Source organism: Andrographis paniculata, unplaced genomic scaffold (genome assembly GCF_009805555.1).
Source record: "Andrographis paniculata isolate CXL003 unplaced genomic scaffold, ASM980555v1 Contig64END, whole genome shotgun sequence".
Lineage (NCBI taxonomy): Eukaryota > Viridiplantae > Streptophyta > Magnoliopsida > Lamiales > Acanthaceae > Andrographis > Andrographis paniculata.
The window spans coordinates 1,424,326-1,440,551 of NW_026137600.1; the positions used below are offsets into that span (position 1 = coordinate 1,424,326).

Sequence of the window (16,226 nt, forward strand, 5' to 3'; positions counted from 1 at the left end):
TGAACAAACTCTATTTCTCTATATCTATATCTATATCTAATTCTAATCTAATCATTGAGATCAAATCTCCACCGTTGATCTCTCCCTCATCTTCTGTCTTCTTTCCCTTCCCATCCCCTTCTGTACTAACCACCTCACTTTTCACCTCACCCCAAATTTCAGATCCATTCCTAATTCCCAAGACAAGAAAATTCTCACTTTCCCACTATCAATACATAAATAAATTATACCTACAATCCATTATGTATAAATATACAACACAATATATATATTCATATAATACAAATACCGACGGTAGCCCATATGGCACCCAAGGTCTAATAACACAACAAACATATAAAATAAATTTGCCAGCATATACTAACCTTGTACATAACATGTGTTATCTGTTGTATTTTCATATGCTATTAGAACTTCCTCTAAGAGGCAACAAACAATAGACATTTCCTTTTTTGAAATGCCAAAATACTTGCAACTTAAGAGTATTTTAGTCTTTAAACATTTATACACTATCTATAAATATAAAACATTATTATTCTTTAATTAAAATACAACGACTGCTATATCTATACTTAAGTGGACTAAAAGAGTATATTCTAAGCATACTTTCCATTCTCAAGAAAACCAATGCAAGGACCAAAAAAATGTGGGCAGCACAGAATCCCAGCCGTTGATTTGTGTGATCCGTGTAGATGCACAAGATCAACGGCTGTGATCCACTGCAGGCAAACAAATCAACAGCACTAAAAACTCAGGAAAATCAGCAACAACAGGCTTAAAAGTTGAAGTAAAATCAAACAAGTGTGGATTAGAACATGAGTTGGTATTTTTACAAACACACCTTCAAACCATATCAAACAATAGCCTGGTTGCAGTCGTTATCTGATTGTCTTTAACATTTATATTTTCAATCACTGTTTTTCTTAAATGAAAAGAAGAAAATTCCTTTTTTGGGTGACTTTAATCACACATGATTGCCAGAAAGCTTACTTGAAAACATGATGTTGTCTCCTCGTCCAATTTTTGGATGCTTTCCACTTCACTTACCTCCTTTGCCATAACTATCGCGTAGTGTAACAGTGCGATTGAACACAAGCTTTTCTGGTGATGAATCTTTATCAACCACAAAATAGCCTGGAATGCAAGGAGAGAACAATTGACAAAAAAAATAAAAAATAAAAAAATACAGCTTGACCAGGAACTTTATTCGAATCAAGGTATATAAATTGTGAAATTGAGCTCGACAGTTTAGTGTAGCATTATTTAGTCTATTTTTTAACTAAACAAAATATGGGATGAGTGCAGTGTGAGAGTTTAGGTGAGGAACTTACCAAGTCTTTCGAACTGAAATGTGTCGCCAACAGCAGCATTTTCTAATGAAGACACTGCGTATGCATCGTTCACAACTTCTTTTGAGTGCAGGTTCAAATCCTTGAGCCAATCATCGAGCTCGGCAGGGTTCTGTTTGCAAAACCAAACACCAATAAGTTTTGTAAACCAAGAACTTGCAAGACTCAGAGAGTTGAACAGATGTGGTTAAGTCGCTGAGAGTTCAAACCTCTGACATGAACAGCTTGTCAAAGAGCCTAACTTCGACCTTGATGGGGTCAACCCCTGGTGAAGTTTCCGAGACCCAATGTAAAACCCCCTATAAACAGAAAATTACAGAAATTGGAGAACATTCAATAAATTTTCGACTAATTCATACTTGACTAAGAATTTATTCAGATGGAACCACCTTCGGTTTGCTCTTCTTCGAGGGGTCATACTCAGCGTGAATCTCAAGAATAGTCTCAGGATCGTCACCATATATCACTTCTGTGCACTTGATAGGAAACGCATACCTAAATCACAATATTGAAATCTTTCAATCCAATGAACGATCAATGATGCATATAAAATTCAAACCAAAAATAAAAGGCACCTAAGGAGGACAGATTTCCCAGGAGCAAGGCCATAATAATCTTTAGAATCTTTCACCCGAAAATCTGATTTTTCAATGTACACGACCTTAGAAAAGGGAACCTTAAAAAACAGCAAATAGAATCAAATTATAACTTGCAATTAAGCAGCAGTGATTTTTCAGGAATACATTATTAATCAATACAACAAGTGCTGTTCAGGGTTCAAAATAGGGATAGATAAAAACATAAGAAAACCTTATAAAATGAAGATGCATCGTCTGCAGGAGCTTCGGGCCATTTCTTTGCATCAAGTTCCATCACAGAGGCATCCATATTTGTAATCACAACCTGAAAACCAACAGGGAAGCAAAGATAGATTGTTGCGGGCAAAATTCACATACAATCAGGAAAACAAAAGGCGATTAAAAACAATAGCCACATATAGATGCTAAAAATACATACCTTTAATGGATTAAGAACCACCATTGCCCGAGGGGCAGTTTTGTTCAATTCTTCCCTTATATGGTATTCCAGACGGTCGAGACGAATCATACTACTGTCACTGCAGTACAAAAATCAATTCGTAAGCATAGAACAAAGATTCATAAGTGTAAAAGATTGGTTTGGAGAAGGAAATTCCACCTCCTAGTTATTCCAATTCCCCGAACAAAAGCATTTATCGAAGTTGAAGTAACCCCCCGACGCCGCAATCCAGCCAGTGTCATGAGACGGGGATCATCCCAGCCATCAACATACTTTTGGGTTACAAGTAGATTCAACTGTAACATGCCACAAAGGATCAGTTCATAACAAAGAAAAGGAAAAAATAAAAATAAAGTTGAACAACACGGGACAACATTCCCTAAAACTTCAACAGACCTTACGCTTTGACATCACTGTGTTGGTCACATTCAGTCGTGAATATTCCCATACATAAGGTTGATAAAGGCCTAGTGCATCTAACAACCAGTAATATGATGCACGCCGTGTCTCGAATTCTAGGGTGCACAGCTACATAAAATAATCGATCACATATATTAATAACACCTAAGAAGCATAACAGCTAATTAAAGTGGCATACTACAACCAACCAAAAATATTAATAATGAGCAAAAAATATATATTCAAAAGAAAACATTATAGATGATGCAAAACGAGCACTGCAAGGGGAAAAAGTGGTATTCTCTTATTTATATATATATATATAGAGAGAGAGAGAGAGAGAGAAAGAGAACACATTTTACCGAGTGAGTAATGTTTTCAAGGGAATCAACAATGCAGTGGGCATAATCGTAACTAGGATAGATGCACCATTTATCTCCGGCATGTGGATGAGGCGTGAACTGGACAATGACAATATGGTGAAGAAAATTAGTAAACCTTTTAAGCAATTCACGTCATAGTTACAACACCCGAATACTAACCTTGATGCGATAAGCAATTAGGTCATACATATTGAAGTTATCACTCTGCATATCCTGCTTCATTCTTAATGTTGCTTTCCCTTCCTCAATCAGTCCCTTCTTCATATCGTCAAACACTTTAAGTGATTCTTCAATTGGCCTGTCTCTCCAAGGACTGTTCATCTTTTTTTCCCTATATTCTTTTATCTCTTCCGGTGTCTGCATTAAACAAAAAAATGCATTCATCATCACACCCAAATTCCACATATGCGCAACAAACATAATCTGATGTCTCACTTTTACAACATTCTTTACTTCAAAGGAATAATATAAATTTAGAGAATCAAATAAATAGTTCAACAAGTACCAAAAGTGCAGGGCAAGCGATGAGATGAAAATTTGGTGAGAACCAACCTGGTGGTCTACATAAGCATGACCACGCCGAATAAGCTCCACTGCCAATTCATACAGCTCTTGGAAATAATCACTAGTGTAGGTGATCTGAAATTATTCACATATATTAGTGTTGTGCGTCTAGTAAAAAGAGAATCGTTTCGGAAGGACTTATACCTTAAAGGGTTCCCACCCCATCCATCGAACAATTTCTTCAATATGATCAATATATTCCTGTTTCTCAGCTTCAGGGTTGGTATCATCATACCTATACATCAAACCAATTTCCAATATGGGAAAATCATTATTGCAATTCAAAACAATCAACTGTTTCTCACTTTCCTTTTCATACTAACCATTCTCATTTACCAACTTTTTAACAGAAGAAACAAATTTGAATGGCATTATCCATTCTTCCATGACCAATTAAGATATTTCCACAAGCTTGATTTGGAAACATTTGAGACAATTCTCAAACTTTTAAGCAAGCACAGCATGGGAAATATGATTTCAGTGTTGATGCAACTAACCCAAGATTTATATTTCAACTTCACACCCATAAACTGCCACAAAATAAAACTTTCTAACTGATATTTAAAAGTTGTCATTTATTTTGAAGGGCATATTAAAAGTGTTACGACAATGGTCAAGTCATTGTCAACAAAGGAATTCGTTTTCTCAGTTTACAGAGTAAAGGTCATTAATTTATTAGAACATCTGGGCCAAAATCATTTTTACTCTCACAAAAGTTCATCCGATCTACATGAGAAGTAGATTTTATATTTCATGTGTTGTTTCATTGATCATACTAAATCAGAAAAAAGTAACATAAAAACAGACTTTCATGAACATTACTCTGAAATAATAACGTAACATATTTGGATTGACAATAAGCAATAGTGACACAGATATCAGCACATGGAAAAGAATGTGCTAGAATAGTAAGAATATCATTTACCGCAAGTAGCAGCATCCCCCTCTATCTTTTGCTAGGCCAAAGTCCACAAACATAGCCTACAAAATTGGCGATTCAGATAACTAGCAACATAAAGAATGTATATAAATTTAACTTCATATACACCTTGGCATGGCCTATATGCAGATATCCATTGGGTTCGGGTGGAAAACGCGTAAAAACTTTTCCTCCAGTGACCTTCAAATGCTTGTCAAGTATCTCCTTTGAATTGCAAGCCCTAAGCACTGGTCGATCACTGAAATATATTTCAGTATGCACCTGAAAATCATGAGAATAGGTAAGAAAAAGAAGACAATGAAAAATCTAAAGTACCAGTTGGCAAGGTTCAAGGAATCGCGGAAACAAGTTGTGCTGAAGTGTGAATTACAGTACCTTAATTCCTCCTTTCGTGATATATGCTAAAGAAGTTTCATGAAGTTTAATATAAAATCCTAATCATATCTCAGAGATTATGCCATAGGAACCTAGGTTGCCACCAAATTATCACTAGACCTTTCAACTCTCTGAGTCAACACTCCAAGCATTATTACGACAACAGAAGAAACATTTCAATTTCTCCTACCTTGAAGTTCTCCTCCGGTGAAGGAAATATTGAGTATGGATTGATTTCTTCTTCAGGTTGTTTTGCTGCCTCTTCAACAACTTTTTCCTGATAAATTGAAACATAAGCGCGCAATACGTGTGGCTAATACACAGAAAAGCTGAAATTTACATGTGAATACTTATTAATAAATTGAATAAATATAGGATTTGTTTGCCCAACACTTTTTTCCCTACACGATTCTCAATATATATAATATATTATATTATATTCTGTCACAAAAAGTTAACATTCAACATAAAATATAATTTTTATATCATCAACACAATTTCATATAATTTCAAACCAAAACACTAAACAAACAACCCAATGAATGCTGGCACAATAAAAAGATAGTAAAGAAAACTAAATATTTAAGAGCACGCATTCAAGAACTCTGAAGAGCAACTCCTATGGCAAATATTCAACAAGAATCCTCAAGTCCCATCAGTTTAGCTCACCTCAGCTTTGCTAGGCTTTTCTTTTTTCTTTTTCTGTGGCTTCTCATTATCTGCAGCTGTTCTTTCACCAAGCAGGGAATACAATTTTGCATCAATGATTTGCTTCAGCCAGAAAATAAAAAGGAAGTTAATTAGAAAGATAAGTCAATGTTGTTATCTGATCAAACTTGTCCTAAGAAAACTAACCAACAGGAAAAATGATGGGGATTAATGATTACCTTGACTATCTTTGGGTCCGCCCACGGAAGTTTCTTTCTCACATGAGCAAATAGTTCACCAACTGCATATAATGTCATTCACCATAAAAGCCAATTATCATCATACAAAATCAAGGAACCAGCAATTTTAGCCTTAGAAGCTTGAATAGATACAAACTGATATATAATATCCCTCAAGATAGAAACATTATGCGCAAAGTTCACTGATTAAGTTATTCCATAATCTTTCGAAATATATATGTGTTTTGTTCTGCTAAATCTCCTCAGAAAGCAAAAGATTCAATTGAGCATTCAGTACCAACTAATTAAAAAGTCCACATATAGAAGGAATAATGAAAAGAACAGTTAGAGGTTATGTTGCACAAAAAACCAACCATTCGTTCGATACCGCTGCTCAATAATAGAAGATTTGTTCTCTTCAAAAATCTCATCCACTGCACTTTCAATATCCTCCTGGGAAACCTCAACTCCTAATCAAGACAAGATTCATCATCGTGATGAAAGATATGGTAAGGATAGGGCAGATGAGCAACAGATCACTTGCTTAAAGTGTATAACAGTTTCAAAACAATGGCAGACTATAGCAAGAGGTAAATGCTGTCTCGTACCAACACCACAAGCTGCTTCAAAATCATCAACCTTCAAGCTGTCAGAAGCAGTAGCAGCGAGAAACGAAAAAGCAGCTTCTAATTGAGCAGGAGTTTTAATCTATGCAAGAAAGTGAGAGAGAGAGGGAGGGACTAATTATTTTTTGCGATAAATGGCAACAAATTTTGACACTATGAAAAGATACAGCCAAGGCACCACACATAGTAAACAAAGAAAAATTAAATATCCCACCTTCAATGAAACAACATATTTAAGCAACGCAGGCCGATGCACAAGAGCATTTGTCGGGAATTTAGTAGCAACCTGCCGAAAGAATTTAAGTGAACCTATATTAGAAAAGAAGTTTTGAACATTAATAACAAACAAAAATTAAAAATAATAAAGTAATGCAGCATCGGCAACTATCATCCAAAATAGATTCCATTAGAGCTGTGTAACTATAGATACTTTCGATATCAACCAAGCCTATGAATCAAGAAACCAGATACAGACCAATTTACGCAAACGAACCCCTAACACCCCACAAGTCAAACATAGTTTTCTGGTGAGAGTTCCAAATTACCGTGTAGAGTAGATTTCCAACTATCCGATCGCATCCATCAGTTACGGCAGCCTGCAAAGTCACATTCGCAGAACCACGTAATAAGATCTTTCCAGTCAAAAGTATTACCAAATTAAATTAAATAAATGGGAAAATAGTAAGACCCAGTTCAACAGATTTTCCTAGGCACTTTCCTCTTAATCCACACCAAAATTTCCCAAACAATATTACTTGCTCTAAAATCATAAAATCCACTTAATTATCCTCATGTACTTCCATAACTCTCGTGTCTGCATAGTATTGTCGAAGAAGCTTGTTTCCTAATAACCTTAGTTAAAATTTTATATCATCTCATCAAGCAACATAAAGGATAAAGAAAGAGCGAAAATTATAAACTGAAAGAATACATATAAACCAGAATTTAATCAAGAACTATAGACAAACAAGAATATCGTTCATGTATACGTCAAATTTTTATCAAAATTCGTAAGATTTTCATCCAAAATCATCACATCCAGCAGTAATTTTCCATTCAAAACATAACCTCCAGAAGCTATCTCAAATTAAACACATCAACAACACAAAATAAAATAAATAAGAAGAAGAATACACGCCCAACATTTCTTTATGCCAAAAATTCTTCCCCATACTGGCGTGCAATCCATATAACCAATTTAACATTTCTCCCTAATTTTCCAATAAACCCTAAGTTGCAGACTTATCAACAAAACCAACAAGCACAGCAAAAAAAAAAAAGAAAAAAACACACAATCGAAATTTAAACAATAAAATAAAATGAATCATTGCGTGAAACCAGATGCAGGGGAAACACACCTCGTGAATGACGGCGGTGAGATTAGCGGTAACCTTATTGTTGGCGATGGTATTTTTTGCAGTCCTTTCATCCAAACCAATTTTGAGAAACAAATCCAACGACTTCTCGGCCCCACCATCACTCTCGTTCTTGCCCACCATGGCTGCTCGTTACCTTCCTGCGCCAAGTAGAAGCCCTAAACCCTAGTGGGAGAGGAGAGAGGGAAATATGATGCTTAAGGAGATTCTTGTTCGGCTGCAACACAAGATTTTACCATTTATATTATTATAACTTTGGAAAAAATCAATACTTTACAACTTACAACGGAAGAAACTGCTGACGACGTTATTGCTGATGTGGACTCAATGGTCTGACGTGGCGACCCAACACGGCTATATTTTATAAACACGGCCGTGTTAGTTAAAACTTAAAAATATAAAATAAAACAACGGAGGATGAAGAAAGAGGAAAGTGAAAAAGAAAGAGGGAAAAATTCGTGAGCGGCGCTCTGGATGTCAAAATAACGGTTGATAAAAGATAGTTTGGATATAAATTTAATTTTAAATATTCATTTGTTTTTTTACTTAGTTTTGAAAATATTAGTATTACAACGGATATAGTAGGAATAAAGTAGAAATGACTAAAATAACTTTGTTAGTATATGTGATATAAAGGTAATAGCATTTGTGTAATATATTGAAAGTTGTAACTGTATTTGCTGTGATATTACTTAAAAATAAATAAATAAATACTTTGTTATGAAACTGAGTAAAATGAAAAAATTGAATATTTTGTTATAAAAATAATAAAGTAATTTTGTTTTTTTTTTTTACTAACGGTATTATATCATTAGCTTTGTATTATACTATAAGAATAATTTAATTTTTTTATCTTTATATTCAAATTCACAGCTTCTTATATTGCCAAACCAAAAAAAAAGAAAAGAATGAAAAAATAATAATTACTACAATATCAAATATCAATTTATATATATATATATATTGTGTAGCAAAAGCTTAAAGATGTGTTTACTCGTGATTTGTCTTTTGATTTTATTTATTTTAATTTTTTTTGAAAATATATTAAATTAAAAATTTATTTTTATTTATTATATTATATGAAAAAATATATTTTATATTTATTTTAATTAAGTTTACTATTCTAAATCAAAATTGTCCGAATAAACACACCTTATAAATTAATAATTTCTTGCTAATTTGTGTTAAAAATAATAATAGTAATAAAAATAATAAAAATATAAAAATGAATATGACTGAGTTTTTTAAGCTTATATTGGGTTTTAGGTACCAAAAATCAACGATAAAAAAACAAAAAACAAAAAAACAAAAAAAAAAAAAAAAAAACTTACAACATATATCCCTTGGTCGCCTTCAAAATCCACCGACGCTACTTCGCGCTTCATCTACCACCATTTTCTGGTAAGCTTTCTCACTTCCAATCCACAATTTGTTTTGAATTTCTGCTTTTAAAAAAAAAAAAAAAAAAATTGTCCCTACTCTTGTTTGCACCGAATTAATCTGATTTAATAATCCGTTGAATGGATTGGCCTGAGGTGTTCTTTAAATTGTAAAGTATTTTATTTGACATCCGTTTGCATTTTTCTCTGGGCTTTATTTTTGCTAGTTAATTTGGCGTTTGTTCTTTTGAAATTTGAGTGTAGCATGTCGATCACAGCATTTTCATTGAAGATTTAGAGAATAATTGATTTTACCAAGTTTGAATACCGCTATTATGTGAAGAAATGCTGGAATTCCTACTAGGGTTTATCATTTTGAATGGAATAGAACTTTTATGCATAGTCAATGTTGTTTTTGATTCAGATCTTAGTACCAGTTCACTGAATATGTTTGCAGGAGCATTGTTCTGCATTGTTATCTATGGAATTTCGGTTTTTGAGTGTCCTTTTGTTTAGATTTGGTTTGCTATGCTGCGTTTTTTGAGTTGAATTTGTTATTTGCATGAATTGATTTTAGGGTTGGAAACTGAAAGACTGATAGTGAGAAGGTTGTGTCATTCATGGAGATTTAATTGGTTGATGGGACTTGAGGAAGCGCCTAGCTGAATATAGTTAAGATTTTTGTAAAGATTCTTATTGGTGGCTGCATTTTAATTTTGTGTTCCTGAAGAAGGAGAAAAATGTTTTGGAGGGAGAGGGAAAGGGAGAGCAAAGAACAAAATGGTGGACCTCCTGTTGGGCAGGTCAGAGTGCTTCTTGTTGGGGACTCAGGTAACTTCTGATTGAGAGATCTTATGTTTCTTCACGAAATTTTTGTCATTTGTTTTTTCTTGTCTGGATTGTTTAGGTGATGATTTGAATATTTTGCATTTCTTCAAGATGCTTTTAAGTTTTAAGGATTTATATTTTAGTGTAGAATTGTTAATTTGATATTCAAACAAATAATAGCTCTATTTTTGTAACCGAAGTGCATGGATCATCTAGATAAGGTCAGGTTTTGGGTCGACACTGTGACTGAAAACAATGACAATAATATGTCCTTGTTATTCTTCAAGAGAGAATGTTGGATGAGATTGGGATCATTATATTGATTTCGTCGGCATGAGTTATGGGGACAAACGGATCTGATTAAAACCTAATCTTTACATCGCATAAGCACAGTCAAGAATAATGGCTTTCATGAGTTTATATGGATAATTTGAAATGAGATTAATCACTGTAGTCGATGAAGACTAAGAATGCAAGAGATAACAGCGGTGTAACTGTATAGGAGATGGTTTAGAGTAATATAAGTAGCTTATAGTTTCCGATGGAGTGTTCTGTGCCTTCTCAATGATAACATTGATGTTAAGTAGCATATCCCATGTTCCATCATCCATGGTGTTTGCCATAATGAGCTACGATGTGGTATTGGTCTAATCTCTGAATGATATGGAGCACCCTTGCTGTTTAACCTATGGCTTAAATATAAACATTTCCAGCAGGGTTCGTGGTTTTTAGTAGAAAAAACTGAGAAAAGTAAATATGCAGATAATCCCTTCATATTTACTTAAATGTGCAAGAAGTTGTGTTAAGAGGTAAATTGGATAATATTTATGAAAATTATAACAGGATTACTTGCATATGTATATATATATATATATATTTCAATAGGTTTTTAGTTTTTGAGAAATGTGAAATTTCATAATGGGTAATTTATGTTTAACCCTTTAATAAGCATATAGATTATTATGTTCGTGCATGACAATGCCTACCGAATTCCACAAAAGTTCAATCTTAATAAATTTGGATTACTATCAACCAACTCCTAGATAAATAGAGTGGGATCAATGAGCACCTTAATTAAACAGGGCCTGGTTATGGTTATTTTTTGTTGAAAATCAATTGTCGCTACATGAAGTATGTGTTGTATAAGTGAGTCTGTGACACCCGGCCCGCAAACCACGAAAAGCTGGGCGTGTCAAGATGTGGTAGACTAGCCTCACAGGTTAACACAAGTCCTTCTAGCGCTTCTGTTATTACTCACGCGTACCCTGGAAAACTTCCCATGGGGTCACCCAGCAAGCACGTTTAATTTTAGACTTCTTTCAATAGGGCTTTCGGAAATAAATGTGCACATTGTTTACATGAGTAGTCTATTTAATTCATTTAACCTCTGATCAATCTCGGATGGCCTGGCACCAACTCATCCACGGGAGTTGGCCTAGTACCAGCCCAACTCCGGGAGTATTACAGAGTTTACGAAATCGATACGAGCCATGTGTCATTTGTAAACATATTTTTGTGATTAACTAGCAAACTGTTGTTTTAGTTTTCTTCAGTCTTGTAGCTACATGCACGCCCTTTGGGTTGATCTTTATTTTGATATTGCAAGATTTCAAAAGATCTGACGAGTGAACTTCAAAGTTTTTTTTCCCTTTCATATTAATATATATTTAAAATAATATTTTGTGTGCTGTTGTGAACACCTTTATCAAACAGGGTCTGGTTATGGTTATTTTTTGTTGAAAATCAATTATCGCTACATGAAGCATGTGTTGTATAAGTGAGTTTACCAGATCGTTATGAGCCATGTGTCATCTGCAAACATATATTTGTGATTAACTAGCAAAGTGCTGTTTTAGTCTTCTACTCTTCTTCAGTCTTGTAGCTACATGCACGCCCTTTGGGTTGATTTCTATTTCGATATTGCAAGATTTCAAAAAGATCTGACGAGTGAACTTCAAAGTTTTATTTTCCCTTCATAATAATATATATATTTAAAATAATAGTTTGTGTGCTGTTGTGGCTTCTTTTAACCTAAGCTTCTCTACTGGCTTTTTGTGGTAGTAAGTTCTATTATTCTCTCATATGTCTAATAGTTTAGTTAACAGCAGTTTTAAACAATATTATAAGGTTACATATCTATTTGAATCCTTGGCCAGGTGTGGGGAAAACTTCTATTGTCCATCTAATTATGAAAGGCTCTTCCATTGCTCGACCTCCTCAGACAGTTGGTTGTACTATTAGTGTCAAGGTAGGTTTCAATTGATTTTTCATAAGAATAAGTCAGAGCTACTCTTGTAAATTAGGCAAGACCACTTGTTTTGATTTGCAGCATATAACTTATGGAAGTTCCGGTAGTTCATCAAGCAGCATCAATGGTGATAATGAGAGAGATTTTTTCGTTGAACTCTGGGACATATCTGGACATGAGCGCTATAAAGATTGCCGGTCTCTGTTCTATTCTCAAATCAATGGTCAGTAATCGTGGGGTTTTGTGTCTTCTTGATTTATTTACGTATTTAAAGCATGGCATGGATAGGTAGCAAAACATTTTCGCAATTAGGTAGATTTCATTTCATGGTGCATATTGTTTTTAACTGATCTGTACCTGAGTTACTCATCCACTGATATATAAGTACTGAGTCTTCTCTTACTGAATAACTATATTTCATCTAGAGCTAGTTGAATTGTTTCATATATTTCAAGCTAAATTTTTTTCGAAGTTTGTTTTTGTTGTTCTTAAGGTTCATGGTTGTAAGTCAATATCTTTCGCATCTGGCTTTAGGTGTTATGTTTGTTCATGATCTTTCTCAAAGAAGGACAAAAACCAGCTTGCAGAAGTGGGCTGCCGAAATCGCAGCAAATGGGACATTCTCAGTTCCTTTAGCATCTGGAGGCCCAGGGGGGCTTCCAGTTCCCTATATTGTTATTGGTAACAAAGCGGATATTGCTTCAAAGGAGGGCGCACGAGGAAGCAGTGGGAATCTTGTTGATGTTGCTCGTCAATGGGTTGAGAAACAGGGTTTACTTCCATCAAGTGAGGAACTTCCACTCACTGAGAGTTTCCCTACCGGTGGAGGCCTTCTGGCAGTAAGTTTAGTTTTTGAACATGTTTAACTAGTTCTTAACTTTCGTCTTACATATGAATGAACTGCTTAGCTTTGCAATACCCCATTATTTGAAACTTTTGGACTTGCCTTGCATCATTTATACATAACATATTTTGATTTTATGAGAAGTAATGATAATACTGTAGGTGCTTAACTGAGGATCTTATTGCCGCTTTGTAATCTGGGTTCGGAGCCTTACTCAAGTTTGATGAGTGGTTTGCATACTTGTGTGTCTAACTATACTTGTTTATTTCTATATTGGAATTTTCCAGTATGTAGAGAAAAATAATCATTTTTGAGATTCAATCCTTGAAGATTATAAGTAGATCAATCCAATCATGGCTTAGGAATGAAATAAGGACAAACAATATAAGCATGAAGCATATAGTTTATTGAATCACAGTGAGTTATAACAATGACTCATATGGTTTCAGATATCTCCTTCCCATGGCTACAATGAGTAGTTTTTTTTTTTTTTTTTTTTCAGGCTGCAAAAGGTGCCAGATACGACAAGGAAGCAGTTTTGAAATTTTTTAGAACGGTATGTGTATGGCTTCAAGCTCATGCTTTCATTTGTTTTGGGAGCACAGTTCTGATGAGTTTGATGTTGTTTGCAGTTGATCAGGAGGAGATACTTTTCCGACGAATTGCCTGGTGCCAGCCCTTGGTCTTCCCAAGTTAATCGCCCATTGTTTCAATCAAGTGAAATTATAAGTGATGATGAGCAGTCGTATAAAAGTTCAAGGTATGATATGCAACACAAATAGCTTATTCTGGCCATTATCTGTTTCAGATTTTCTGAAATAGGCATTGCATTTTATTGAATAAAGCTTTCGTGCGAAACTTATCAAGCATGCACTTTACTTGAGCTATAGTAACATTTTCACAAAACTACTTTCATTTATCGATGGATAGTTTGCAACTCACTCCCTCTAAAATATGAGATACTTAAAACCCATTTTATGAAATGATTGTAATATATATATATATATATATATCCTAGTGTTTGTATAAACTCCAAAAGTCTTTATGTAGTGTTCCTGTTCTTTTGTGAGTTTTACCACAAATTTTTACTATTCAAATTCTTTTTTCTCTCCAAAAACATCACATCAAACAATTACTTTTCTTTTTTTATATTATATTAAAAATTTATTTTACATTCAAAACATCACATTAACATCTATTTATATCACATTCAAATTCAACTTTTTACTATTCAAAAATTCAATCCCACTGTTAATTTACTTATTTTAATTTAGGGGGCTTCTTCCTCATCTTTGTTGTTCATTTTAACATCTCCATACTCAAGTTTTTTGTCTTTATAAATCAGTGTATGGATCAAAACGACACTGTTAATTTTGAGTAAAAATCGCACGATTTGCTTTTAAACTCTCAAAAAAACCTCATTCTATGTTGAATTAGATATGTTTATAACCAATAATTTTTTCATTAGTTTCTTTATGTTCGACTTGAGTTTGTTCTTTTCCAACAAGAGTGTAGCCAAGAACGCACAGTTTCCGCCTTATTTTTGTCCTTCCTGCTTTCTCTGGTTATTTTTATGATTGTGAAATGTGAGAGGACCTATCAAATTAACATGAAACTTCATTTAAAGCATGAAATGTAGAATGATACAAGTTGAATAATACCTGCAGTTTTATCCGTCGATTACTATGTCTCATTTCTGTGTTGTGTTACAGTTTAACCGGCGATGGGTACAACCAAAACGTGCTTCCTCCCCTTCCGGCACAGGGAAACTTGACGCCGCCTCCAACATTGTACCCGCAGCAACCCATGTCGACCCCCAGCAACAATTACAAGGTCCCAAGATTCACCTACAACAGCTCCCAAGATGTGGCTGGTGTGAGATCGAAACGTCTGGATATCAACGTGTAACCTGAGTAGTATTCATTCCTTGCACACATGTTGAGAGTGATCGATCAATGATGAAAGGTACATATCTATTATGGGTGTGTTTGTTTGGGGGTTTGGATTTTTGATTGGGATTTGAATAGTAAAAATTTTGAATTTGAATAGTTGTATGATGTGATATAAATAGGGTTTGATGTGATGTTTTGAATGTAAAATTGATTTTTAGTATAATATAAAAAATAAAAAATAGGTGTTTGATTTGATATTTTTGGAGGGAAAAAATTGAATGAATAGTGGAAATCCTCCAAAATCCTTCAAACAAACACACTCTATATATATATATAGATTTTATACTGAAATGAAATAGCATTTTCTCTCATTCTATCTTTTCTTTTATATTTTATGATGTGAAAATTCGCAGCTGTTGTTCGAGAATGAGTACTGGGTAAGCTTCCGGCCGAACCTAATACGTTGCAAATTAAGCCCGACAGTGTACGTGTATGCACTGTATAATCATTTTTTTTAAAATATATATATGTATATATATATTGGTGATCATTTTGATTTGATTCATAGGTTTCATTTCCATGTTTTGAACCTAGGGAAGTTTTCACACAAAGTTAAAGTAATATTGGTTTTTTTTTATATGGTTTTCTATAAATATTATTAAAAATATATAATATAAATACACTGATATGATAGTATATATATTATTCATTTTAAAAAATCAATAATTCAATACAAATTATTTTGATGTTATATTATTACAAAATAATTTTTTATTGTTAATTTAAAAAAATAGATTATGCTATATATTATTGAAAAATAGTGTATAAATTGGTAATTGAATGGGAATTTATGTTAAATTTATCTCATTATTAAATTCATGACCTCAAGGTGGCAAGTTCAACTATCTAAAGTTCTAAATTAGTATTTTTTAAAATATTTTTTTTGAAAAAAAAATGGATTTACAAACTAACATTTAAAAGATAAAAGAAAAAGGGGATTTGTTTGCTTTATGTACTCTTTAGTGTAAAGAAAAAAAAAAAAAAATTATGCGAAATATATAAAATTGTATAGATAATATAAAATTAATAATTGTACTA

At 33.6% G+C, this 16,226-nt stretch overlaps 2 protein-coding genes across 4 annotated transcripts; one reads left to right on the plus strand and one right to left on the minus strand.

The window, feature by feature from the left end:
* Positions 1-782: 782 nt before the first annotated feature.
* On the minus strand, positions 783-8,167 carry LOC127261773 (glutamine--tRNA ligase, cytoplasmic). Its single transcript, XM_051290151.1, has 23 exons — positions 7,920-8,167; positions 7,107-7,157; positions 6,776-6,847; positions 6,544-6,643; positions 6,310-6,405; positions 5,936-5,997; positions 5,718-5,819; positions 5,239-5,325; positions 4,782-4,934; positions 4,659-4,714; positions 3,878-3,968; positions 3,722-3,808; positions 3,329-3,526; positions 3,149-3,247; positions 2,784-2,915; positions 2,547-2,683; positions 2,367-2,466; positions 2,160-2,252; positions 1,925-2,025; positions 1,739-1,844; positions 1,559-1,648; positions 1,332-1,461; positions 783-1,134 (listed from the first exon to the last, which is right to left on the minus strand). Exons 1-23 carry the CDS (start codon positions 8,058-8,060, stop codon positions 1,040-1,042), a joined length of 2,379 nt encoding a protein of 792 aa, XP_051146108.1. The 5' UTR covers positions 8,061-8,167; the 3' UTR covers positions 783-1,039.
* A 1,077-nt stretch (positions 8,168-9,244) lies between these two features.
* LOC127261597 (small GTPase LIP1-like) lies at positions 9,245-15,513 on the plus strand. Of its 3 annotated transcripts, none has more exons than XM_051289867.1 (8): positions 9,245-9,338; positions 9,894-10,147; positions 12,301-12,392; positions 12,474-12,615; positions 12,927-13,231; positions 13,739-13,792; positions 13,869-13,996; positions 14,949-15,512. In XM_051289867.1, the coding sequence occupies exons 2-8, from the start codon at positions 10,057-10,059 to the stop codon at positions 15,142-15,144; spliced, it is 1,008 nt and encodes a 335-aa protein (XP_051145824.1). In that variant the 5' UTR covers positions 9,245-9,338; positions 9,894-10,056; the 3' UTR covers positions 15,145-15,512. The 3 variants fall into 3 exon arrangements, with proteins under 3 accessions (XP_051145824.1, XP_051145826.1, XP_051145825.1); XM_051289869.1 differs by having other exon boundaries at positions 9,287-9,338; positions 10,047-10,147; positions 14,949-15,513; XM_051289868.1 differs by lacking the exon at positions 9,245-9,338 and adding an exon at positions 9,375-9,472.
* The last annotated feature ends 713 nt before the right edge of the window (positions 15,514-16,226 follow it).

Coding starts and splice junctions, on each gene's coding strand:
- LOC127261773 (XM_051290151.1), bottom strand. CDS start 8,060: ATGGTGGGCAAGAACGAGAGTGATGGTGGGGCCGAGAAGTCGTTGGAT. Junction 5,998..6,309: donor GCAGCGGTATCGAACGAATG/GTTGGTTTTTTG, acceptor CATTATATGCAG/TTGGTGAACTATTTGCTCAT. Junction 3,969..4,658: donor GGGGGATGCTGCTACTTGCG/GTAAATGATATT, acceptor TTTGATGTATAG/GTATGATGATACCAACCCTG.
- LOC127261597 (XM_051289867.1), top strand. CDS start 10,057: ATGTTTTGGAGGGAGAGGGAAAGGGAGAGCAAAGAACAAAATGGTGGA. Junction 12,616..12,926: donor GTTCTATTCTCAAATCAATG/GTCAGTAATCGT, acceptor ATCTGGCTTTAG/GTGTTATGTTTGTTCATGAT. Junction 13,232..13,738: donor CCGGTGGAGGCCTTCTGGCA/GTAAGTTTAGTT, acceptor TTTTTTTTTCAG/GCTGCAAAAGGTGCCAGATA.